The 23,638-nt window shown below is 43.8% G+C and overlaps 2 protein-coding genes and 1 long non-coding RNA gene across 6 annotated transcripts; 2 read left to right on the top strand and 1 right to left on the bottom strand.

The window, feature by feature from the left end:
* The first annotated feature begins 765 nt into the window (after positions 1-765).
* LOC127300392 (uncharacterized) lies at positions 766-8,443 on the top strand. Of its 2 annotated transcripts, none has more exons than XM_051330500.2 (13): positions 766-926; positions 2,079-2,495; positions 2,816-3,062; positions 3,727-3,839; positions 4,013-4,092; positions 4,241-4,382; positions 4,471-4,551; positions 5,117-5,221; positions 5,744-5,926; positions 6,469-6,561; positions 7,612-7,751; positions 7,824-7,890; positions 8,000-8,443. In XM_051330500.2, exons 2-13 carry the CDS (start codon positions 2,103-2,105, stop codon positions 8,105-8,107), a joined length of 1,752 nt encoding a protein of 583 aa, XP_051186460.1. In that variant the 5' UTR covers positions 766-926; positions 2,079-2,102; the 3' UTR covers positions 8,108-8,443. The 2 variants fall into 2 exon arrangements, with proteins under 2 accessions (XP_051186460.1, XP_051186459.1); XM_051330499.2 differs by having other exon boundaries at positions 7,988-8,443.
* Positions 8,444-11,339: 2,896 nt separating this feature from the next.
* Positions 11,340-14,914, top strand: LOC127300391 (bifunctional L-3-cyanoalanine synthase/cysteine synthase 2, mitochondrial). Its single transcript, XM_051330498.2, has 10 exons — positions 11,340-11,665; positions 11,756-11,865; positions 12,987-13,044; positions 13,201-13,464; positions 13,677-13,814; positions 13,890-13,941; positions 14,046-14,125; positions 14,198-14,257; positions 14,476-14,556; positions 14,657-14,914. Exons 1-10 carry the CDS (start codon positions 11,474-11,476, stop codon positions 14,753-14,755), a joined length of 1,134 nt encoding a protein of 377 aa, XP_051186458.1. The 5' UTR covers positions 11,340-11,473; the 3' UTR covers positions 14,756-14,914.
* Positions 14,915-18,230: 3,316 nt separating this feature from the next.
* LOC127300390 (uncharacterized) lies at positions 18,231-21,498 on the bottom strand. Of its 3 annotated transcripts, none has more exons than XR_011745164.1 (6): positions 20,557-21,498; positions 20,341-20,429; positions 20,028-20,263; positions 19,845-19,938; positions 18,942-18,991; positions 18,231-18,840 (listed from the first exon to the last, which is right to left on the bottom strand). It is a non-coding gene; the product is annotated as an uncharacterized lncRNA (long non-coding RNA). The 3 variants fall into 3 exon arrangements; XR_007851153.1 differs by having other exon boundaries at positions 19,845-20,263; positions 20,557-20,769; positions 20,867-21,498; XR_011745163.1 differs by having other exon boundaries at positions 19,845-20,263.
* Positions 21,499-23,638: the final 2,140 nt, after the last annotated feature.

Here is a 23,638-nt window from a genome sequence, read left to right as displayed (position 1 = left end):
CTATATTTTTTTTGTTGCATCGATGTTCGAAATGATACGAGTTTAAAAAAACTTTTGACCCGCCACGGGAATGGAATACTGTAAAGATGTCGCAATTGTATATATAGATATAAATATTTTGTATGAAGATATGTTCTAAGTAAGTTTCATGAAAATCGTTGGAGGCTGTGGATGGTGGGATCATCTTAATTTAGTTTGCTTTTCAGTCTCTCTTTTGGGATGGTGAGGCGGCGGCTACATCCTGAAGTCAGAATAAGATCCTCCCCGCCCTATCCTCGCTCCGGTGGTGCATCTAGCGCTGACGGAGGGCGCGTGGAGTTGTGTGCCCATCGGATCTTCTGGGATCCGGTCGGTTTTCGTGTTTATTGCTGTGGTTTCATGATAGTCTCTTCCGATCTACGGTTGTCATCATTGGCGATGGTTGCTGCTCTGGTGCGCTGGTCCTTTGGGACCTTAGCACGACGACTTCCCGTCTGTCTACTACAACAAGCTCTACTACGACAAGCTTTGCCTGACTCCGGTGATGGAGGGGCGAGGACAGCGGCGCGCCTTTGGCTCGTGCTAGTGTTTGTAGTCGTCGCTAGGTGGTCCGAGTACCAATTTGTAATTTTCTTTACCTTTTGACTTATTTGTACTACTGTTGATGATTATTAATAGATCGGTGGATTTCTCGCAAAAAAAAGACGCTCAACATTGTCGAGGAAGGCTTCCCATGCCAGTTTGACCGACGTGAGCGCAGAAAAGGTCAGTTCCCCTGCCCAGCCCGGCCCGGCCCAGCCCAGCCCAGAGTGAAGCCCGCTTCATTCTCCCGTGGTCACGTCCCCATTCCACAGCGTCCAGACAATTTCACCGGCGACGCCTCGCGACCTCCTCCCCCCTTCCTTAGGCGCCGGCGCCACCGCAGAAGCCCGATCCGATCCCGCGAGGTGACATCCCCCGCTCCCGTCTGCTCCGCCCCTCCCCCATTCCGCTACTAGATCTACGGCCCGAGCCCCGTCGGGTCGCTGCCGTGGCCGCGGCCCGGCGCATCCGCTCCACGATCCCGCCGCATTCTACGATTTCGACTTCCGCCTTACACGATGCTTTTTTCGGTTTATCCGTGGTCTCACTGCCCAGATAGGCGCCGTTTGGGTCGGGATTGCGGCGCGATTGGGGACGGATTTGGGGGTTCCCTTTGGGGAGTCCGCTTTTGGATGGGTAGCATACAGTGTAGGTTTTCTCATAGTGATACGCTCGTCGCTGTACTGCACTCTTTCGGTTCGATTGGTTTCCTAGATGCTGCAGAAGTACTCGCTCTCCTCCTTTTTATTTACTAAGGGCTTGTATTATTACACTATCCTGCACTCGATTAGGAGGTGACATAAAATGTTGGTAGTGTCCTGGCTTATATTGGTTCATATGGGGTTGTTTTCATCCACCGGCACAACCAGCGGAAGCTATATGGGTATGTTTGGATGCTGCCCTGAGGCGCCGTACCAAAATTGGGCAGCCAGGCGAAAGATTTGGTCGCCGCCGGCTCGCCCACGCATTGGCGAGAAAAACGTGCTTGCGTGGATGCGTGCATGGGCTGGCGGGGCTTGCCAATTATTTGGTTCCCAACCAAAGCAGGACCGGAAATTCACGTGCGAGCCAATATTTTGGTTGCCAAAGAACCAAACACACCCTATGTTCTCAGACTTGGTTGTATGTAGATCTGTTGATGGGAAAATAACTTATTTTTTGCAGCCTTCTGAACGCTGATGGGATTATGATTGTTTGCCCCTGAAACCATTCGTAGACAATAAATGGCACCTTTGTTTGTTTGTTTGTTTGTGATTCAGGCAACAAACGTTTTGTCGTCTGGGTAGAATTAACCATATATTACTTTTAATTATGACCTTTTAAATTAGTTAGGTAATGATGGGTTCACATATCTAACCCCTTGACCGGACATCTAGTCACCTGATTGAAACACCACTCTGCCTTTCTAACTTGCTCTCGCCTTTGATCATGCAACAAATCTTGTATTTTAGGACAGACATCTGTTTGTGTTCAGTTCGAACGGTCACATTGTACTAATTTTCTGTCTTGTTTTACAGTTGCAGAAATAATTGATTAGCCTGATGGCTATGGTCGATGAGCCTCTTTATCCAATTGCTGTGCTGATAGACGAGCTTAAAAATGAAGATATTCAACTGCGCCTCAACTCCATTAGAAGACTTTCCACAATTGCACGGGCACTTGGGGAAGAAAGAACCAGGAAGGAACTGATACCTTTTCTCAGCGAAAACAATGATGATGAAGATGAGGTGCTTCTTGCAATGGCTGAAGAATTGGGTGTTTTCATTCCTTATGTTGGGGGTGTAGAACACGCTCACGTTTTGCTCCCACCATTGGAGACATTGTCTACGGTGGAGGAGACTTGTGTCCGAGACAAAGCAGTCGAGTCATTGTGCCGTATTGGTGCACAGATGAAGGAAAATGACATTGTTGACTTCTTCATTCCAGTAGTGAAGGTAAGTTATCTATAAATAGTGAAACATCTTTTTGATTTGTCATCAATTGTGCTGCCTGTATTATGTATCTTGTTTTCTTTGGGTGCACGCCCCCAACCTAAGCATTCTATTTCTTTGTAAGGTATATTTATGCGTTATGTTTCTGCTCATTGCCTACCTTTTAACTGACTGATACTGTATTATAATATTCGGTGTATGACGCACCCCAACACGCTATGATTGTTCACTAGGAATTCTGCTGCGCCTAGATGAATATAGCAATGCATGTTTATTTTCTGCTGGTATCTTTATACTGTTTTACCAGCCGTTATTCTTTTCAGAGGCTAGCGTCTGGTGAATGGTTTACAGCTCGAGTATCATCCTGTGGTCTTTTCCATATAGCCTATCCAAGTGCCACAGATCCATTGAAAACAGAACTGAGGACCATTTATGGCCAGTTATGCCAAGATGATATGCCTATGGTCAGAAGGGCGGCTGCATCAAATCTGGGGAAGTTTGCTGCCACTATTGAACAGAGCCATTTGAAGACAGAAATCATGTCTATCTTTGATGATTTGACCCAAGATGGTACTTTCTTATACATCTTTGATGAACTTTTTAATGGAAGAGTTATCTATTGATTCATGCAATATCTGTTCAAAAAGTGGAATAAAGCACACGTAATTGCTGATTCTGCAATAAAACAGTTATTTTGTTGCCTGAATGACTGTGACTGAAGTCACGTGGCCTCTTCCTCAATCTGCGGTGGGGATGATTCATGATTGTCAGATTGTTGGTTTGGATTTTCAATTGATTCACTGAACTTTAGAATATTACCAATTGATAGACTATTTTTAACATTGAGAAAATCCTTTGACAGTGAAAGATTTTTCCTATGAACTAAACTAAGTATAATGGTTGAAAACATAATGATTTTGTGCCACTTCACATGTTGGCTTGGAGCTTATGTGAGAGGTGTCTTTGATTTAAATACTTAGATAAACAAGTTTCTTGCTCCTTAGAGCTTACTAGTGTAGTTCAGTCTGTTACATCTGGCTTATCTCTATCTTCATTGCAGTTTTAACTTTGACATAATTGTTGGCATAAATTCAGAGATCATTCTTTTATGTTTGAATCTACAAAAAGATTAATAGATGATACCTTAACTGGACTTCTTGAATTTTCTTGTCCAATATCTTCTACAATACTGAAAGCATTGAGACCCTGATTACATTATTGCCTTCATTTACAGATCAAGATTCAGTACGTTTATTGGCTGTTGAAGGCTGTGCTGCTCTTGGAAAATTGTTGGAACCGCAAGATTGTGTTGCACATATCCTACCAGTCATTGTCAATTTCTCCCAGGTACATACATCTCCGATGTTTCTATTTAGTCTTTATAGGGTATTGGAATATTAAGTCTCTGACTGCTACAGGTTTATGGTTACTATTGCTTCTTTAAATCAACTATGGTTGTTGTCAGGTGCATTATCACGGGTGCACTACTGCTAATACTCCTTTCATAAATCCTTTGATAGGATAAATCTTGGCGTGTTCGTTATATGGTTGCCAATCAATTGTATGAGCTGTGCGAGGCCGTTGGTCCTGAGCCTACAAGGTTAGTGTTATTTTTATCTATTCTGACATACTTGAATTCTCTTATATCTGTAAAGCGTACTTGGATATGTATGGGGCAAGTTGTTTTGTATATGTAAATACATAGTTTTTAACCTGATTGATTCATGTGTCAATATGTTTGGTAATAGAGCGGATCTGGTGCCTGCATATGTTCGCCTCCTTCGTGATAATGAGGCTGAAGTGCGGATAGCAGCTGCTGGGAAAGTTACGAAGTTCTGTAGGATATTGAGTCCACAGCTTGCAGTTCAGCACATTCTTCCGTGTGTTAAGGTGGGAGGAGGATAAGGCAATCACTACATTATTTGTATTTGTCTGCTGTTACTGTCTACAGATTAACGCATGCCAATTGCACCTGCAGGAATTATCATCGGATTCGTCTCAGCATGTTCGCTCAGCTTTGGCTTCAGTCATCATGGGAATGGCCCCTGTTCTGGGGAAGGTGCGAGCAATGATGCAACAATTTTTTGAATTGGTTTTCAGTGTTAATAATATGTTGTTTGAATTTATGTGCTTTACATTGAATGAATATCCATTTCATGTCTTTAGCCCTAACAATGTTAAATATTTCATAATATATACTTGTCATTTCTTCTTTTGTGATCCACCATTATTTTGTCCGTACAGAAGTTCATAATTTAAACTGAAACTGTAAGAGAAATACTGCATAATTACTTTCCTGTTCTAATGTTCCGCTTGGACTTCTCAGCATGTTGGCTTGAACAATCTGGAGAGGTTTCTTTGAGAATTTCGAATATTTTTGAGTGATTTGGTCTGTGTTCCATATGCACTGTTCCATTTGCCAGTTACCTATACATGTGTTGTGACGATATGTTGGACCCAGCACGCATACTCTCTTATCTCCGGTCGCAACAAATCCAGCATCTTTTTGTATACATGTGTGATAATGTAATTATTTGTTGCCAATAGCTTCTGCTCTTCATATTATTACTATGCAATTTGTTGCCCTTGGAAATCTCACCAGCGTCGTCTGTGGCTGTCTGCAGGATGCTACCATTGAACAACTACTTCCTATTTTTCTTTCTTTGCTGAAGGATGAATTTCCTGATGTACGGCTCAACATAATCAGCAAGCTTGATCAAGTTAATCAGGTCAGTCGACTTCTCTTTCCTTTATTACTAGTTTTACTCAGATGGATCTAATGATTTTGTTTACCACAAACATGATGGCCATATGCAAAAAAAGCTAACTACTTTATAAGCGGGATGAGTCTGGTGTTGGCCCATTTACCCTAGGCCATTACCTTGAACACTACTGGTCTAAACACTTGGCTGCATATAATGAATACGCCCTAAGTACAAGTTATTCTGGCATTGTATTTTATTTCTAAATGCAGGCTATTCTACCTTTTTAGTATACTTTTAGGCTAATTTCCCCTCACAAACCCCTCTATTTGGCTATTCCTATGCCATTTATCAGTATAAGCTGAAGTAACACGGAACATTAAAAATGTGTATAAATGGCATAATAAAGATGAGTAATCAGTCTTCTTACCTACATCTTAGTTGAAGTGTAATGTTCTAAAACATCATCCATCATTTGTTTCCCCTGCTGATATATGATGTGTTTTCTTTGCTCATTTGACATTTGATGACGCTGTTGTGATCTTTCAGGTCATTGGAATTGACTTGCTGTCACAATCTCTATTGCCGGCAATTGTAGAACTTGCGGAGGATAGGCACTGGAGGGTTCGGCTTGCAATAATTGAGTACATCCCTCTGTTGGCCAGTCAGTTAGGTGTTGGGTTTTTTGATGACAAGCTGGGGGCACTTTGCATGCAATGGCTGGAAGATAAGGTATATCCGGATATGCTATTCTGATTACTAAATGGCATGTTTTGCTCAAGGTTAATTTTTCCACAACTAAGCTTAGGCAGTATATGAATGTTGCCTACTGAATTGAAGCCACACTAAGCTTAGACAGTGTATGAATGTTGCCAACAAAACTGAAGCCACAAGTCAGGGAAAAGTTGGCAGAAGATTCCATTATGAGTTTATGACACATGGAGGCATATGCCAATGAAGTAATGAAGCTATGACACAGACTAAATACACGCCAAAGAAACTATTGCGCTTGTAAGGATAGGTGTGGCAACAGCCCCTTAGTTTATTTGGAACCAAAGAAGTACACCTGATAATAAGCAACTTTTAAGTTACATGTATTTCCCGTTATCTACCAGGATTAGAATGAACTTTATGTTGAGCTTTAGCGAAAACCCGATGTGCTTCTATGTTAGTTTGCTTGCATATTTTCTATGGTTATAAGGTTGTTACATAATATACAAAGGCTGCCACTGCCCTATGAATGCGGAAATGGCTAACCAGAGTTTGAGTTTCAGGTTTACTCCATCAGAGAAGCTGCTGCGAACAACTTGAAGCGGTTAGCAGAGGAGTTTGGTCCAGAGTGGGCAATGCAACATATAATCCCTCAGGTTCGTTATGTACTGATTGGAGGGAGTAGTTTATTTTTCTTGCATGTAGTAAAGCCAGTGCACTGTAGTTAAGCAGGTTTCTGGTTGTATGGTTTCAGTTTAAGTCTGAACAAGTTTCGGTCACTACCTTGTGAAAATTAAAAGTAATCATTTTTGTTCTAATTATGTCATGTTTACGACACATGCTAGAAAATCTTTAGTCTCTGTAGAGGTGAAAAAAAAAATTATTCTTCGAGTAAATTGCACCCACAGTCCTTAAACGTGCACACTTTGGTCAACTAGGTGCAGCAACTCGTAAATTGTACATCCACAAGTAAGAACTTGTAGTAGTTCGTTTTAGTCCAATACTCCTCAGGGTGGTTTAATATGTCCACTTGGAATATTGATGTGACAAGATGCCCACATGTCATAGGTATCCCTGCAATGGAAATCGCATGCCTTGGAGATGCCATAGTAGGCCTTTACATACTGCGCAGTAACACCAGGAGGGTGTGCATGATCTTAGTCTCAACATTGGGGATGTAGGAGATAGGGTTTGATGAAACACATATGTGATGCACCAAGGAGGTTCCACCATTGGCTGCGATAGCAATAGCTAATACTAGGTGGTATAACTGGTCCATGCGTTCAATCAGTTAAAGAGAAATATTATTTAACTAAACTACGAAGACTTGCCCCCCCTAGCCAAGTGAGCATGTTGTACTGAGGAGGACCGTGTTGGACTTATATTTAGCTATGCTGGTTGATGCAAGTTATGCAACCAGCTGTGCCTGTGGATATCTTTGGATGTGCAATTCCTGAAGCTATGTTGGTTGATAGTTGGAAGAAGTTGACACACGCTATGACTTGCTAAATGTCAATTAAGTTCGATGGTGGTGGAGTGTACATAATGAAACATGAAACACGTCATTGTAGCAAGAGAGCTTCTGTTCTTACAAATTCTGTCATTATAGTAAGAACTTAGTTGAGGGGTAGCATGTAAAAATTCTCCTTCCTGTAATGGCATGTAGTTTCTGCTAGTCTTTAATGCTTACATGTTCCATTTTGTAGGTATTGGAGAAGATAAATAACCCGCATTATCTGTATCGCATGACCATCCTGCAAGCAATCTCATTGCTTGCGCCTGTCATGGGTGCAGAAATAACATGTCAAAAGCTGCTCCCTGTCGTAATTAATTCATCAAAGGACAGGTGAGTGACAACTAAAAAATCGAAGAAACTCTTCACTTTTAAGGCTTCACTGACACATTTCTCAATTATCAGGGTGCCGAACATCAAGTTCAATGTTGCAAAAGTTCTGCAGTCGCTTGTACCGATCCTTGACCAATCTGTGAGTTCCTGAGTTTCTTCTGCAGTGGTCCATTCTTGTATTATAGTGCAGCTCAGTAATGGGTTCTTGGGAAATATCATGGATACCAACTTTGCAGGTCGTCGAGAAGACGGTGAAACCATGCCTCGTCGAGCTCAGCGAGGACCCTGATGTGGACGTAAGATACTATGCAAACCAGGCCCTTCAGGCATGTGATCAAATCATGATGTCAAGCTAACTATAGCTACTGTCAAGTGTTCGGAAGATATTCTTCTAAGTCCAGCTTTGGAGTACATGTAATTTACCCTCTAGAGTGGAGTTCCTTCTAGCCCCAGTAACGGACCCATGCTGATAATGGATATGGTTTCCTTCCCATTTTGTTGTTATCATTGTTGTATTGTAATTAAGACAGCACACAAGTTGGTACCATTATGTGTTCTCATTGTAGCTTGAACTTGGTTTCTGCCATTTTGGATGTAATGTGCCTGGTCTGATTTTACTGAATGCAACCATTTGCCATTGATTTTGGCTACCTCCTTGAATTTGCAAAGTTAATATATTTATATTTGTAACATGCTAGTTTTTCTGGTGCTTTGATGATCTGGCGTGCAATTGTAGTTTAACTAAGGTTCATTATTCACACGTAGTGGATCTAACCTGAGGGACCCGTCTCATTGTAGTTGCACTTTATTCAGTGCTATAATTTTTCTCCTATTCATAATACATTATGTCAAGGGTGTTGTTTCATTTGATTTGTAAAAAACCATGATGTACATTACTACGTAACTTGCAATTTTGCAAAATGTGGTGTAAATCATGACGTTATATGACTCCGTTACACCTGATCTTTTTTATTTTGACAGACAATGCCACCTGATCTGGTGCACAAGATTGCTGTTCCGGGACATGTCTGGCTTGCTGTTGGGCCTTGGACCAGGACAAACAAAGCCAGAAGCATATGCTTCTCAGTGATGTTGCCCTCCTCATCGGAGTTGAGATTGATGAAGGAATGAGATCTGAGGGCTAGACATTGAGCGTGAACCAGGGTCCTGCTAGAGACTGGAGGAGCGGAGCTCCGAGAATACAATGCCGCTTGCCTATACAAACCAACGCATACCATGAACACCCATGTAGCCGAAAGTTGAGATGAGTGTCTGGGGCGTGGCTAGAAGGGAGGAAAATTAGGTCAATGGGCGTGGGTGCAAGGGAGAGGAAATGAGCAGGTTTCTAGATGCATGGTAGGGGCGCATTCACACGCCAAGCGGTGCGTTGATTTGGTTCGACAGACTAATCATAAGGTGGGGCAAACTAGGCAAGCGAAGGACAAACCAGTCACCATGTTAGAGCATCTCTAACACAACCCGAAAAAGTTGAAACCGAAAAAAAAGGATTCAATCTCCCGAAAACGAGAGTTAGTCCGTTTTTGGCAGTGGCGCAAAACAGAAACCGTAAAGACGAACTGAAAACATGAAATTAGAAATCTCGCGGGAGAATTCATCGATGAACACATATAGAGTGATAGTTGTTGCTTTGATTGAGCACCAAACTTTACATAATTCGAACTAATAACCTTAATTAACTAATATCCGCAGCAGCGTGATCTAATTTTGCCCAAAAATCGGCCCGGCGGCCTCTACGCGCGACAGCGGCGGTGGTCGTCGTCGAGCTCGACGATCTCCAGCTGGAAGCGGCGGGCGCGTTCTTCACGGCGCACCGCATCGTATTCCTGGACTTGCCGGACGGCGTCGGCCTCCTCGCGGCGCCAGCGTCGACGGGCCTCCGCGGCGGACACGGCCGCCACCTGAGCGACGACCGCCTCCTCCTCCTCGTCGTCGTGGACGTAGTCCTCGGCGGACACGACCGTCGCCGCCGTCTGCGCGACGACAACCATCTCCGCCTCCTCCTCTGACTCTTCCTCCTCCGACTCTTCCTCTTCCTCCTCCGACTCGGACCAACGGAGGCGTTGCGAACCGCCGGTGGAGGACCCCTCCCCTCCGAGCGCGTACTTGGCGAGCTTCCCCGGGGGCGTGAGCCCCCTGTTGGTCCACCGGCGGGCGCTGCGCTTGCGCGCGCCCTCCGAGCGGACCCATTTCCGCCGCTCCGCCTCGGTGCGGAATACGGGCGGACGCGACGGGAAGTCCCCGCCGCCCAATCCCGCGGCTGGGCTGCCAGCACCTCCACAGGAGGCCATCGCGCGGCGGAGGGTGGAGGTGCGGTGTCTGGCTGCGCGTGGATTCCTCGTCGGAGCGGGGGACTGGAGGCGGCGGAGGAGGAAGAGGAGACGGCGGAGGGGAGTAGGGTTTGCGAACCGAACTCCCCTCCGCGAACCCTTTTAATAGGGGCCGTGCGGGGAGTTGTTCGGGCCCTGAACTTCCAATTCGGGCCGGCCTACTTTTTCGGGCGCTGATCGGCGCCAGTTTTGGCCCAAACCCGTAAATCCGCCGGAAAAGTTCGGTTCCGGCGAGATTTACGGGCTCAGAGATGCTCTTAGCCATGGTGAATTGGCAGCCTTGTGCCGACCAGGGGCAATCAAGAGTGGGCTAATCCGCGAAAGGCGTGGACAGATGAAAATATTTTGTTTGGTTGTTTACGCGTCTGGTTTGAAAATTGAGAAACGGAAACACTATGGAAAAATCAATAGTACTACTGTTAGTAATGTTGTAAATGAGCATCATAGAACACGAAATTGCTATTGTGTTTACATGTTAGTTTGAGCTTGGTTTCTATCATTTTGGATGTAATGACATTCGTGTGATTTTTCCTTGATGCCATTCAACCATTGTTCCTTAGATTTTGCCATGCTCTCCCCTTCTCCCGAAATCCTCCGTGCTAGAGAAACAAGGAGCACATGGACGTTTCTTAGGGAATGTGGCGATGTCATCCTTTCCTTACGGTTGCCGCATATGATTATCTGCTTGGTTGGAGAAAAGAGAATTAAAAAAGAAGGTGTTTCCCTTGGCTAAGAGATGATAAGAGAATGCTATTTTCTCCATTACACCATGTATTTTCACTTAGCAACATAATTTCCTACTAAAATTCAGTTAAATTCTGTTTACTTACTAGAGATGATATAAGAGATAATAAATTCTGTTTTCTAGATAATGTGGATGGCTAAAAGACTACGTACCTTATCTACCATTCTAGATGCCCTTATACTTTCTTGTGATAAATAAAAAGATGATAACTACACGTAAAAGAACGCAGAACAAGAAAACAAGAATCAGACAGTTGGCTCGCGTGCACCCAGCCGGCGGCCGGCGTGGACAGGGAAGGGGCACCTGACCTGGCTCCTCAAAATCGAGCAGCCACACACCCCTACGCATGTGGTACAAGCTGGATCAAATCGTTTTAGTCGTTTGGATTGAATCGTCATGGATGATCGATGCACGTGGTACGACAAGCCGCCGGCCTCCACTACTCCTATGTACTCTATCTGCCTATATCTATTTATACCACGCACCAACCGCGAGCATCTCCTCACTTCACACCACACCACACCACACCACTGCACTCGGCTACTTATTAGCCAGCTGTTCTTCTTCGCTAAAAGTACAAACACAACATACCCCTAGTAAAGTAGTAAGTGTTACCAAGTCAGTGACAGATGGAGAGGATGGTGATGAGTCTGGCCAGGAGGAACAGATCCCTCTTCCGAGCAGGAGGAGGATCAAGCCTCATCAGCAGCAGCCGGGTCGTCTCCGGCTCCGGCGCCGGCGGCTCGTCGTCTAGCTTCTTCTCCACTCAGCAGCAGCCGCACGAAGATCCAGTGCTCAACATCAGGGACACTGCCGCCCACGTACGTTCGCCCTGACTTCTTCTTCCTTAGTTACAAGCTTGTCATTGCTCTGGTTTCGCCTCTGTTAATCTTAGATTTTTTGGCCTGCAGCTGATTGGCCGGACGCCGCTGGTGTACCTGAACAAGGTCACGGAGGGGTGCGGCGCCCGGATCGCCGCCAAGCTCGAGTTCCTGCAGCCCTCCTTCAGTGTCAAAGACAGGCGAGTATATATTCTCTTAATTGCCCACCATTCGTTCATCCATTCATCACACTATATACTCCCTCAATCTCAAAATAGTTTTTACTTTTTAGTCTAACTATAGAGGAAAAAAACATAAATATCAACAGTAACAAATGCACACAATATGAAAGTATATGCCATGATGGTTCTAACAATATTGGTTTGAGATTATAAATGTTGACACATTTTTTTATATATATAGTTGATCAAACTTTAAAAGGTTTGAATTTGATCAAAAACTATATGCATCCTATTTTGGGAAGGAGTGAGTATATTCTCCTAACACTCACCATTCATTCATTCATGGCCATAAATTTTCTCTTACTTGTCTCCACGTAATATTGCATGAGTAGTACTATCATAACGTCCTAATTACTGATCTCCTGCTCATATGCAATCCACATCAATCCATCCTAATCTAATGCCGTGGACGACATACTACTAGTATCATGTGACACTGTGACTGATGGGGACCGGTTTCATATTCTAGTGGCTAGAATTAATCTATCATACTAGTGCCGATGATAATGTATATAGAACACCGATCGAATTGGTGGTCTGATCCATCTGCCAACCAGAAATGAGGAAATATCCTCGAGCCGGTCGCTTTCGCAAGGAAAAAAATGAAAAGGGACAAGTTGGCTCCGCATCCATGTACTCTTGTGTGCCTGAATGTGACTGAAAGTGATATGCACTGGGATCCAAGGAATTAGATATATAGAGTAATAGAGATGCATTCCATGGTTGGGTGATGGCTAACTAAAGTATATGATTTTGCAATCTGGTATGATCCTCCATCCTTGGTCTACTAGTGTAGAGGGGGATCTGTCTATTATGTATAGGGATTTATGTTCCACACACCTGAGCTTATCCTAGTGAAACTGACAACCTGGCTTCACCCCAGTGTTTTGTCCAAATCTAAAATTGGTAGTTATGGTCTTATATATGCTCGGTTGAACACACATGCGCCAAAGCTAGCTTGTAAAATGGAAATAATCAATCTTTTGTATGATGACAATTGCTATTTGAAAAGGTAAAAAGAATGTACTGCACCTATGTTCTCTAGTGTGACTAATATGTCTGTGGTATGATCTATCCAGGCCTGCGGTTTCCATGATTGAAGACGCAGAAAAGAAGGGGCTGATAACCCCAGGCAAGGTCAGTCATCGCATGATTTCCGACAAGTTCACAGCCGCATTGAACTTCACATGGAAATGACACTGAAACTGCAAAACAGTCCAAGCACAAACTAGAGAGCTGTTGTTCTCCAATACACTAGATTCTGTAACTAACGGAAAGTAACTTCTGAAACAGACGACGCTGATCGAGCCCACGTCCGGGAACATGGGAATCGGCCTGGCTTTCATGGCCGCGCTCAAAGGGTACGAGCTCGTGCTCACCATGCCGTCCTACACCAGCCTCGAGAGGAGGGTGGTCATGAAGGCGTTCGGCGCGCAGCTCGTGCTCACCGACCCGGCGAAAGGGATGGGAGGGACGGTGAGGAAGGCCACCCAGCTCTACGAGGACCACCCTAGCGCCTTCATGCTCCAACAGTTTGAGAATCCTGCCAATGTCAAGGTTTGTCTACCTTTCCTTGATTCTGACATATGAGTGTACAATATTGTTCTACTATTCTTTGCTGTAATTTTCAAAACGTATATTAGTCAATTTTATCTGGACAAACTTCCATTGTGCTCCACAAAACTGCACCCCATGACTATTCATCTTGTAGAATGTTAGGACTCCACAAAACTTCCATTGTTTCTTATGACGTTGATCGAAATTGACAGGTACACTACGAAACGACTGGTCCGGAAATATGGGAGGACACGCTTGGGCAGGTTGACATCTTCGTCATGGGGATCGGGAGTGGCGGTACCGTCACCGGTGTCGGCAAGTACCTCAAAGAGAAGAACCCCAATGCAAAGGTATTCCTCACGTGTTCCTATAACTTTTATTCGAGGACGTCGCAAAATTCATGGCGTATACATCTTTTTATGTAGATCTATGGAGTTGAACCTGCTGAAGCAAATGTTCTAAATGGTGGCAAGCCAGGTAGGCTATCAATTTCTGTTGACGATGTATTCTTATTGTTTCTCATACTAGACAGTACTATCCTTTTAGTTTCTGCTCATATGGTTACCTGAACCTAATTGCAGGGCCTCACCTCATCACTGGAAATGGAGTGGGATTCAAGCCAGATATTTTGGACATGGATATAATGGATAAGGTTCTTGAGGTAAGGAATCAACTTGAAACTAATGTTGTGTTGAATAATTATGCAAACCTTACTGAATCTATGCATTAACAGGTGAAAGGTGAGGATGCTGTTAAGATGGCGCAACAGTTGGCAGTGAAAGAAGGTCTTCTGGTAAGTCACAAAAAACATATTTGCCTCTGGCTATCTTCAATCAGTGTATTAACATTATTAGTGACGCTCTCTTGGAAAGGAAAATAAAAGGACACGATCTGGCACCTGATTAAATTGTTGGCTCATGTGAAAATAAATATGTTTACATCGAACTGTTACTGAACTCACTCGCAAAAAAAAAAAAAGAACTGTTACTGAACTGGCCGCAAATTTGGCAGGTGGGGATATCATCAGGAGCAAACACGGTGGCGGCCATCGAACTCGCGAAGAGGCCAGAAAACAAAGGGAAGCTCATTGTGGTATGTCATATACATACATACCCATCTTCTTGACATGTATAAAAAATGGTAACATGGAGAAGTTTTAGAAGGCTGACTGACCCGTGCATTGTGGTTTCAGACTATTCATCCGAGCGCGGGGGAGCGATACTTATCGTCGGCGCTGTTCGAGGGTTTGAGGAAGGAAGCTGAGGCTATGCAGCCAGTGCAAGTGGACTAACTTGGACCTATGGAATGAATGCATACGGAACAAAATTCACCGCGTGCCATGTTGCAAGTGCTAGTTGTATTGTGCCTCATTTGCAATCTTCAATTTGTGCCCAGTGTGGACCTTTTGTAAACAACAATTAGAAATGGTTGAAAAGGGACTTTGCTTTTATGGGGATTTATGTGGACCTTGTGTTTGAGCTCTCGAGAATAATACAAGCCTCAACATGCCCCTCTACCGAGTCAGAGGTCAAGTGAATGTCGACCTTGTCCGGTCATCCTACATGCCGATCAATGTGGCAAAACGCACCCGTTCCGCCTGAAGGATTCCGATAATGAGCCAACCCATCTGGCAGATTTTCCTTTTCCTTTACTTTTATTATTATTTTTTGTTTCTTGATATTTATTTTTCCTTCCTCTTTATTTTCTTAAAATTTTATTAAAACTATTAATGATTTCAAAAAGTTAAATTTTCATGTATTTAAAAAAACATGACTTTCAAAAAAATACACTAGGTGTTTTAAAAAAATGTCCTAGGGTTAAAGAAAAGTGTTTGCCATTCAAAAATACGTTTACCATTGCGAAAAACATTCGTAGGATTCGAATAAAGTTCACAAGGTTCTAAAAATATTCACAATTGTTCAAAAAATTGTTCATGGGTTAAAAAGAATTAATGAGACTAAAAAACATGTTCACTACTTCGAAAAAATGTTCACCTGGTTCAAAAACAATGTTCGCGATTCAAAAATATGTCAACCAATTTTGATAAAAATGTTCACGAGGGTTCGAAAACATTCACATGTTCAAAAAATACATGTTTCCATTATTATATTGAATTTATAATTTAAATAGAAACCTTGTATTTTTTGATATTTAATAGTTTATTTTTAGGAACAATTCACATAAAATAGTAAAAAAACTCAACTACTCAAGGCCCCAAGAGTTTCGTCCACAAAGAGATTTTTCAGTGGCAAGCTTGATCTCACGAAATCGGTGCTCCAACAGAAAGTTAGTTTTCGTGGATTTTTCGATGCTGCATGGGTGTTCTCCAAATGTTGTAAAATCATGTTCGTTGTGATGTGAACACATGAAAAAGATGTTGCAGTGATTCTGGATGTTTGGTGCAAATGTTGCTTGCATGATGCACATGTTTTCGTGAGCAGCTACAAACATTGTCTGCCCATGGTCTTGACTTTTTGCCGAAGATTTGCTGGAGTGATGGGGATTTGCTCTAACCACTAGGGATATCCTAGGTACTCTTTTTTTTTTGCTACATTGATGCTTTGGAAATCTTGCGATTCTTTTTATAAGGTTTTAATCCTCACCGGGAAAATATGCTGCAACGATGATGCAATAGTACAAAATATCTGCTAGGCAGGTTGGGGATATGCTGCAAGGGTCGTATGGATATTGTGGGAGGCGGAGGGTGGAATCCCCAAATCCCCTGGAGGACCCTTAGCATTGTCTTTATTTATTTACTTTTTATGACTACTAGCAAATGGAGGCGCAGCGGCACGCCGCGCCGTTTTTTTTTATTGTTGTGTTGATTCAGTTGTTTCTGAAAGTGGCCTATTTTTTGGGTAGTGACATGGTGTTTGGAATATTACATTGAAATTGTGTCAATGAAAAACTGTAGGTGAGGTAGTAAATTAGCGGGTGGTTGAGTTTAGAGATAACAAAAGTATGAGAATGTGTGGAATAGTATGAAAACTTTTTGATGGATAGCAATACTAAAGAAAAAAGTTCTTACATCGAGAGGTGACTTGGATTTTTTTCAACAAATTTGGATAAATGTTGGATGGAAATCGAATCGCCCGACTGCCTAATACAATAGAGGTAATAGTTTAAGACCATACTTGGATTGATAAATGTAATTAATATTTTGTTGCTTAAACGATTATCTTCAAGCTGGTTGATAGAGAAATCTGATATAGTGTGCATTGAAATCATGTGCATAAAAGTCTGATCCTAAGAACAGAGTAAACAACCATGCATTAGAAATACACATACGTTAAGTCTGGTAACACAATAACTCGTACTGCACATTGATCATCATACTATAATGGGTTATATATTGGTAGTTCCACATGGCAATACAGAAAAACCATTACATACATATACAAAACTTGGGCAATAGCATGGATTGTTATACTTATAAACAAAAAAAGATCTCAGGCTAGTATAGAACAATAGTATCTATTTTGATGCAAGATTGGGGTGTACTATACGGCATTGAGGTGTGTTATACGGCATTGACGTGTGATCAAACCCTATGACATATGAAAATTGGCTTTCTAACAAACTTATATCACCTCAGAATGAGAAATGGACATAGATTGATGAATTTATCAAAGGGTAGCGTACATCGTAAGATATTGTTTCTTTGCAAGAGAATAACACAACTGTCAGCCTAGAATAAATATGGGTAATCCACTAACAGTGAATAAATCTAGGTTCATTTTTCATTGTTAGTTATATGAACTGATTTTAAGAGCAACCAACCAAACAAAACCATAAGCTGTAGAGGAAGATCCCACATATTATTTTGCGATTTTTACCACCCACGAGTTCATATTACCAAATTTTGGGACAAACTCAAGCTTACATATCCGAGAGGGGGTATTGGTCAGTACTCAGTACCCACCATACACCTACTAAAGCATTAAGCAGAAAATATTGACAACACACATACATATATATCCAGTTTTGCAATGAACAACGGAGCATGCTCCAACAGTTTTCATGAGACATTAAGAGGCCAAGATGCGACCAAAGGAAAGCACGCCATGGCGTAAATTAATACAAGAGACCATTTTTTCAGTACCATAATTTCTAAGAGCATTTTGTTAGTGAGAATGGGCATATGTGGGCACGTGGGCACACTTTTCAGATCCAAGAAATTGCATATACCCAAGACTGAAAATTACCTAAACTTACATATAATGTGCATATCTCGTGCACATCTATCAGCACTTATGTCACTGTGTATTGGCAATTACATCGGGATGCACACTGTACTTCCACATATTTATTAACCTAAAAATTGTCTTAACTCTTGGAAGTGTGAACACACAATACTAAGGAAGAAAAGTGCCTTATATAAGCATCTCTAGAGACCCATAGATCATAAGTCGAATATTTGACATCTATAAAGCTTCAGGAGACCTACACCTCACTAAGCCTCGAGTGAGGTGCTAAAAGCATGTATTATAGCCGTTGTATAATAGCTTTTGATTGTGATACGAAGAAACTACAATACAACTGACACCGTTTGGTGACACCACATAGCACAAGAGTTCTTTGGTCTTAGCTGAAAAAGTAAGTCAACTTTTCTATCTGAGAGATCTGCTATCTGATACCAAGGAAACATAAACAACAAGTTCAGTACATAAATGATCATCTTGGGATGTGATGAAATTAAAAATGATTATGTCATCATTGTATGAACCCCTAGGACTCTAACATGGCACCTAATAATTTTTCAGTACTAACAGTAATAGGAAGTGCATTATCTTGTCAAATAAACAATATTTCAGTAAAATAAGATCAAAAGGTCAAATAAAAATTTACTGGCAAATCCAAGTCTGGCTAGAAAATTCAACAAACCATCTACTTACACATCAACAGTACAGAATTTTCGAAGAGAGACAAATAGGCGTAAAAATGAACATAGTAACTACCTCTGTATCAGTCCCTTTTTTGCACATCAATATTGTACTCTAATCATGATGTTGATGTGATTGCCATCTGTCATAGAGATTTCTTGAATTTTAGCATGTGTGTTCTCAACACCCAATTTTTTACCAGTAGAACCACCTTCATCCATGGAATCCATAATGCCATGATATGTTTCAGAACGAAGAGCCGTAGAAGAAGAAGTAGAAGGCACATCTGCCATAGTAGTAGAAGAAGACTCCTTCAGGGGAGAAGGCCAGTCGTTAAATCGAGGCAACAATACTTTCCCACGAAGGCAACAACCAGAGAAGACTGGCAGGCGTCCCTTGCTGACATAAGATCTTTTACATCGCTCAAGATAACAGAATAAGGCACCACACTTCTCACACTTGTACGCAGGAGGACCATAGAAGGAGCGCCTAGCTGAGAGAGCTCGAAAAGAATAAGCAAAAAACAATTAGTAAGAGCAGCAACGAAAAAAGGAAGGCAAAAAGAGAAAATACACCTGGAACGTAAGGCCTAACCTTTAACCAAGCAATAGGGTTCGCAGAAAAAGGTGGTCCATGGAGAGGAACTGCAAGAAACGGAAACAGCGGTTAGAAATCCATGAAATCCCAAAACAACGGATGTCTGCGAGCAATTTTTTATTTTTAAGCAAATACAACTTTCTAAGAATACATTGTGATTAAATAATCTGAGCCAGCTCACTGCAGCAGAAAGCTGCAGGTTTAATAATATCTCAGTATGCAAGAGAACAGCAGTATTTTCTTAGTAATTGAAAAAAGAACAAAGAGATTTTTTATGGAACAAAGATCTTGGAAAAAAAAGAAACTTCTTCGAATGTACGGCTGGCTGTGACAAAGAAATTTATTCAAATCGGTACTGCTGACTGCTCCTATGCTATGGTTTAGCAGTAAGCAGCGGTAGTAGTAAACCTAGGCCAAAAACATGATGTTACTTCTTATCGTTGAACCGTAAGCAATGGTGACTACCGCTATGTTAGGCTGGTGAACGACATGCAAAAATGGTCTCCAACATGTCGCAGCGTATGGCGTGGTTTAAAAAAACTGATGAACTATATAGCAATTGCAAAACGGTAAAAAACAATGAACCGAGACCTAACAACGGCAGCAGATACACGAACAATGGTTAGCAATAGGGAGCGTTCGAAAGTGAACCAAGTGAGACACCTAAACATGCGTGCCACGAAATTCATAAACATTACTTCACAAAATAGTAAAAACTAAACAGACACAGAACAGGCTTAGCAATTAGCAGTACTGCGAAGCACCAATACTGAAGTACCTTCTGGGTATACGATAATACACTTCAGTATTTACCTACCTCTCTTTGTAAGATAGGTTGACGATAAACTTAAAGTAAATATATGTAGATAACAGGTTAGCAAGTTCAAAAACATCACAAACCTCTAGCTCTTTTCCGCTGGAAAGCATGAATGATCATTCTTTTACGGGGATTTGAAAACGCAGACTGTAGCCTGGACAAAGGGCGAAGGAAGCACTGCAACACAAAATTCAGAGAAGAAAGCAAACCGGATAGCGTACGCACAGTAGAAAAGAACAACATGAGAACAAAGGATGTGCACAGACCAGAAGGCGTCAGGTAGCCTGTCAGGGAAGAACAGGCGGGGCCGAACATAAACGGCACATCCGGCATCAGTACTGCCTGAAGGGCAGAATCTACAGCACACCAGGCGAAGAGGTAGGCCGAACTGAAGGCAGCCTAGCAGGGAAGGAAGCAGGCGGCAATGGAGCAGGCCCTGAGGGCAGAGTACGAAACATCAGAGGAGAAGACACGGGCATGGGCACCCTCGCGGAAGAATCCCCTGGTGAAAAGATATATTAATAACGGAACTAAGATTTGGCGAAACGAAAACTAAGATGTAGCGAACAGAGAACGCACCATCTGATAAAAGAGGACGCTTTCCCATTCTAATTTCTCGACGGCGGCCCAATCAGAAGAGGATGCAGACGAATCCAGCGTCACATGATCTACATATTCCAAAATAAAATGCATAAATAACAGAGGAATCAACAGAGGAACAACACAGAAATCAACAGAGAAAAACACGAAGGTAGAAGCAACATTAAAGACTAATAGCACAAGAAGAAGAAGAACCTGTGACAGCGGCAGGCGCCATCGGAATCCGACCAGCAGTTTCGGCACACTCGGGCCGCGGCGGGCGCCGGCGCGCACGAACACGGCCGCCCCGTGGTGAAAGCACAGCACGGGGTCTGCCACGAACAGCCGCCCCACCACCGCGACACCCACCAGCAGCCAAATTACCTATTGTAATAGGCAGTCGGGCGGACGAATCCAGTGACAAATTACCTACAGGCAATCAATTTTCAGCACTTTAATCCGAAACAAAATGAGAGGAATCAAATCAACAACACCGGGCGATTCGAACCGAAAAACAGATAAATACCAGAGGAAAAAAGATCTGGCCTAGTAACCGGTGCACTGGAAAGATCACATGCCGCAGCAGATACAGGAGAGGACGAAGGGGACTGGCGGCGGCGTGCAGCACGTCGGCATGTGCGCCGCGGCAACCGAGGAGCAAGTCGGCCGCGAACAGCAAGCCGACCACCGCGGCGGCCAGGAACAGCGGGCAACCCCCCATGGACCGCCTCTCCATGAGAACGAACAGAAGCAGAAGGAGAATGACCAGGCCCTCCATCGGCAGGCGAGACGAACGGGTGCGACGGCGGACGGACCATCCGAAAGAAACGGAAACGGAGAAGAAAGGCGAAAATCATGGCGGAGCACAAAAGGAAACACAGCGCTGCTGCAGCACTAATCGAGGAGCCCCAGCGTAACAGCGGTAGGAGACATGCGGGACCCACGGTAACAGAACAAAAAATAGTAGGCACACACAGAACGGACGCAGAAATATAGAAACAGACAGAGACCAAACGAAAAAGAAATGCAAGACAGCCCTAGACGTGCACACGAAATAAACTGGATGCAACATACCACACGTGTCAACCAATGGCTTAATCAACAAAGTAAACCAAAATTCTGAGAAAAATCGGATTTGTTAAGGTTTAGTATAGTAGTTATGTATATAAAATTTGGAGAATTGACCGGGTAGTGAATTCACTAAATCTAAGATCTGTGTGTAATATCCTTTGTGCGGGCATGCCATAAAAGGAGGATTGCCAGTTTTCCACTTTTCCTTCATTGAAGTGGTGTTTCATGAAGTACAGTACAGTCGAGTTTGAGGCCTCTTTGAAATATCATCTAGTAGTAAAATGCTATTCTGTAATCTTCTTGACTTAATTAATGATCACTTTTAGTTTAGCATTTACTATTTGCACCACGTTTTTAACTACCGCGGTCACACACTACAAAACGACCATAGTGCACATGAATTTCTATTGGTGTTAGATGGAAAATGCCAAAGTATTCCATGTTATTCACATTTCAGTTCACTGTAGATATATGAAGTTTCTTATTTATTTTGTTATTTTGCAGCCGACGATATTCTTAAAGGTTGATTCTGACAACCAAAAAGCACATCCTAGATAACCTTTGGCTTAATTATTTTTACACGAAAGTGCAAAAGCTATGCGTTCTGATGCATTGATAGAAAAGAGAGATATTTACAAGCTCGAGACCAAGCGAACACCACATCATACAACGTGGCAGTGTTGGAAACGGACTCGTATACGCTTTGTATACGGGTACCTGTTGTATTGTACATTGTATGTTGGTCTATATATATACGAGATAAGTGGAGGCATTGACCCCACGAAACCCTAAACAAACTTGGTATCAGAGCCTAACCCGCTCAGCCGCCGCCGCCGCCATCCGCGAGATCAATCTTCGCGCCGCCTCCGTCGCCCCTGTCATGGCGATGACGACCACCTCTGCCCAGTCCTCAACCATCCTCGGGCCCATCGTCGCTCCTCCGGCTGCTGCCGCTGCTCCGGCCGTGGTCACTCCGATCGCGGTTCGGCTTGATCGGGGCAACTTTGCTCTCTGGCGGGCGCTCTCCCTCACCAACCTCTCTGGCGCTTCTCTCCACGGTTTCCTCGACGGTACAGCCGCCGCTCCGGCCCAGACCATCACCGATGGAACGGGCGATGCTGCTCGGTCTGTGCCCAACCCTGCGTACGCTACGTGGTGGACACAGGACCAGAAGGTCCAAGGCGTGCTCCTCTCCTCCATGTCAGAGGAGATCGCGAGCCAACTCCTCGGCTGCTCGACAGCCGCTGCGGTGTGGACGTCGATCCATGCCATGTTCTCGGCCCAGAGCCGCGCCGGCGTGCGCCATCTCCGGCGCCAGATCCAGGCGCTGAGGAAAGGTGACATGACTGCCAGCGAGTACATGCACAAGGTGAAGGCTATGGCCGACGCCATGACCGCTGCTGGATCTCCGTTCGCGACGACGAGATCATCGACTACATGCTCACCGGCCTGGGTTCTCCCTTCAACCCAATTGCGGCGTCGCTCAATGTCGTCACCACCCCGGTGACCGCCGCCAGCTTCTACTCCATGGTGTTGAACTTTGAAGCGCTGCAGCTTTCGCAGCAGGCCGAGAACGAGGAGTGGACCTCGTCGGCCAACGCCACGATGCGGTCTCACGCTCCGAGCCGCCCGTATGTACAAGACCATGGCCGTCCGTCCGGAGGCCGCCCGTCTGGTGGATACCCGCAACAACAGCAGCAGGGTCAGGGCGGTCAGGGCGGCCAAAGACCGTCGCCGTCCCAATGGCGGCGGAGGAGGGGGCTACACCGGCAACACCGGTAACACTGGGCGTCGTCGCTGGCGCCCTCGGTGTCAAATCTGCAAGAACTGGGGCCATGAGCCCCCGGACTGCTGCCAGCGCTTTGACCAGGACTACTACTCCGGCAACCCTCGCTCCGGAAACTCGGCGTCGACCTCCTCCAACACCGACTCAGGGCATTGGGTCATGGACTCTGGAGCGACCGATCATCTGACTAGCGATCTCGAGCGTCTTCACGTTCGTGTTCCCTATGGTGGCAAGGATCAAGTTCAAGTAGCGGATGGTTCAGATTTGTCTATTTCGCACATCGGACACTCTACTATAGCCGGTTCTTCTCTTCGCTTGAATAATATCCTGCATGTTCCTCACATTAGTCAGCATCTCTTGTCGGTTTATCGCCTTGTCTCGGATAATAACATCTTTATTGAGTTTCATCGTTATTTTTTCCTTGTTAAGGACAAAGCCACG

This window comes from Lolium perenne, chromosome 5 (genome assembly GCF_019359855.2).
Source record: "Lolium perenne isolate Kyuss_39 chromosome 5, Kyuss_2.0, whole genome shotgun sequence".
Classification (NCBI taxonomy): domain Eukaryota; kingdom Viridiplantae; phylum Streptophyta; class Magnoliopsida; order Poales; family Poaceae; genus Lolium; species Lolium perenne.
The sequence above is the reverse complement of the archived record's forward strand: the minus strand, read 5'-3'. Positions and strand labels throughout refer to the sequence as shown.

Bases quoted from the DNA above. Each gene is read 5' to 3' on its own strand.
- LOC127300392 (XM_051330499.2), top strand. From the start codon at position 2,103: ATGGCTATGGTCGATGAGCCTCTTTATCCAATTGCTGTGCTGATAGAC. The intron at 3,063-3,726 runs GTACTTTCTTAT...CTTCATTTACAG, and splicing joins TGATGATTTGACCCAAGATG to ATCAAGATTCAGTACGTTTA. The intron at 7,752-7,823 runs GTGAGTGACAAC...CTCAATTATCAG, and splicing joins ATTAATTCATCAAAGGACAG to GGTGCCGAACATCAAGTTCA.
- LOC127300391 (XM_051330498.2), top strand. From the start codon at position 11,474: ATGGAGAGGATGGTGATGAGTCTGGCCAGGAGGAACAGATCCCTCTTC. The intron at 13,045-13,200 runs GTCAGTCATCGC...CTTCTGAAACAG, and splicing joins GGCTGATAACCCCAGGCAAG to ACGACGCTGATCGAGCCCAC. The intron at 13,815-13,889 runs GTATTCCTCACG...CTTTTTATGTAG, and splicing joins AGAAGAACCCCAATGCAAAG to ATCTATGGAGTTGAACCTGC.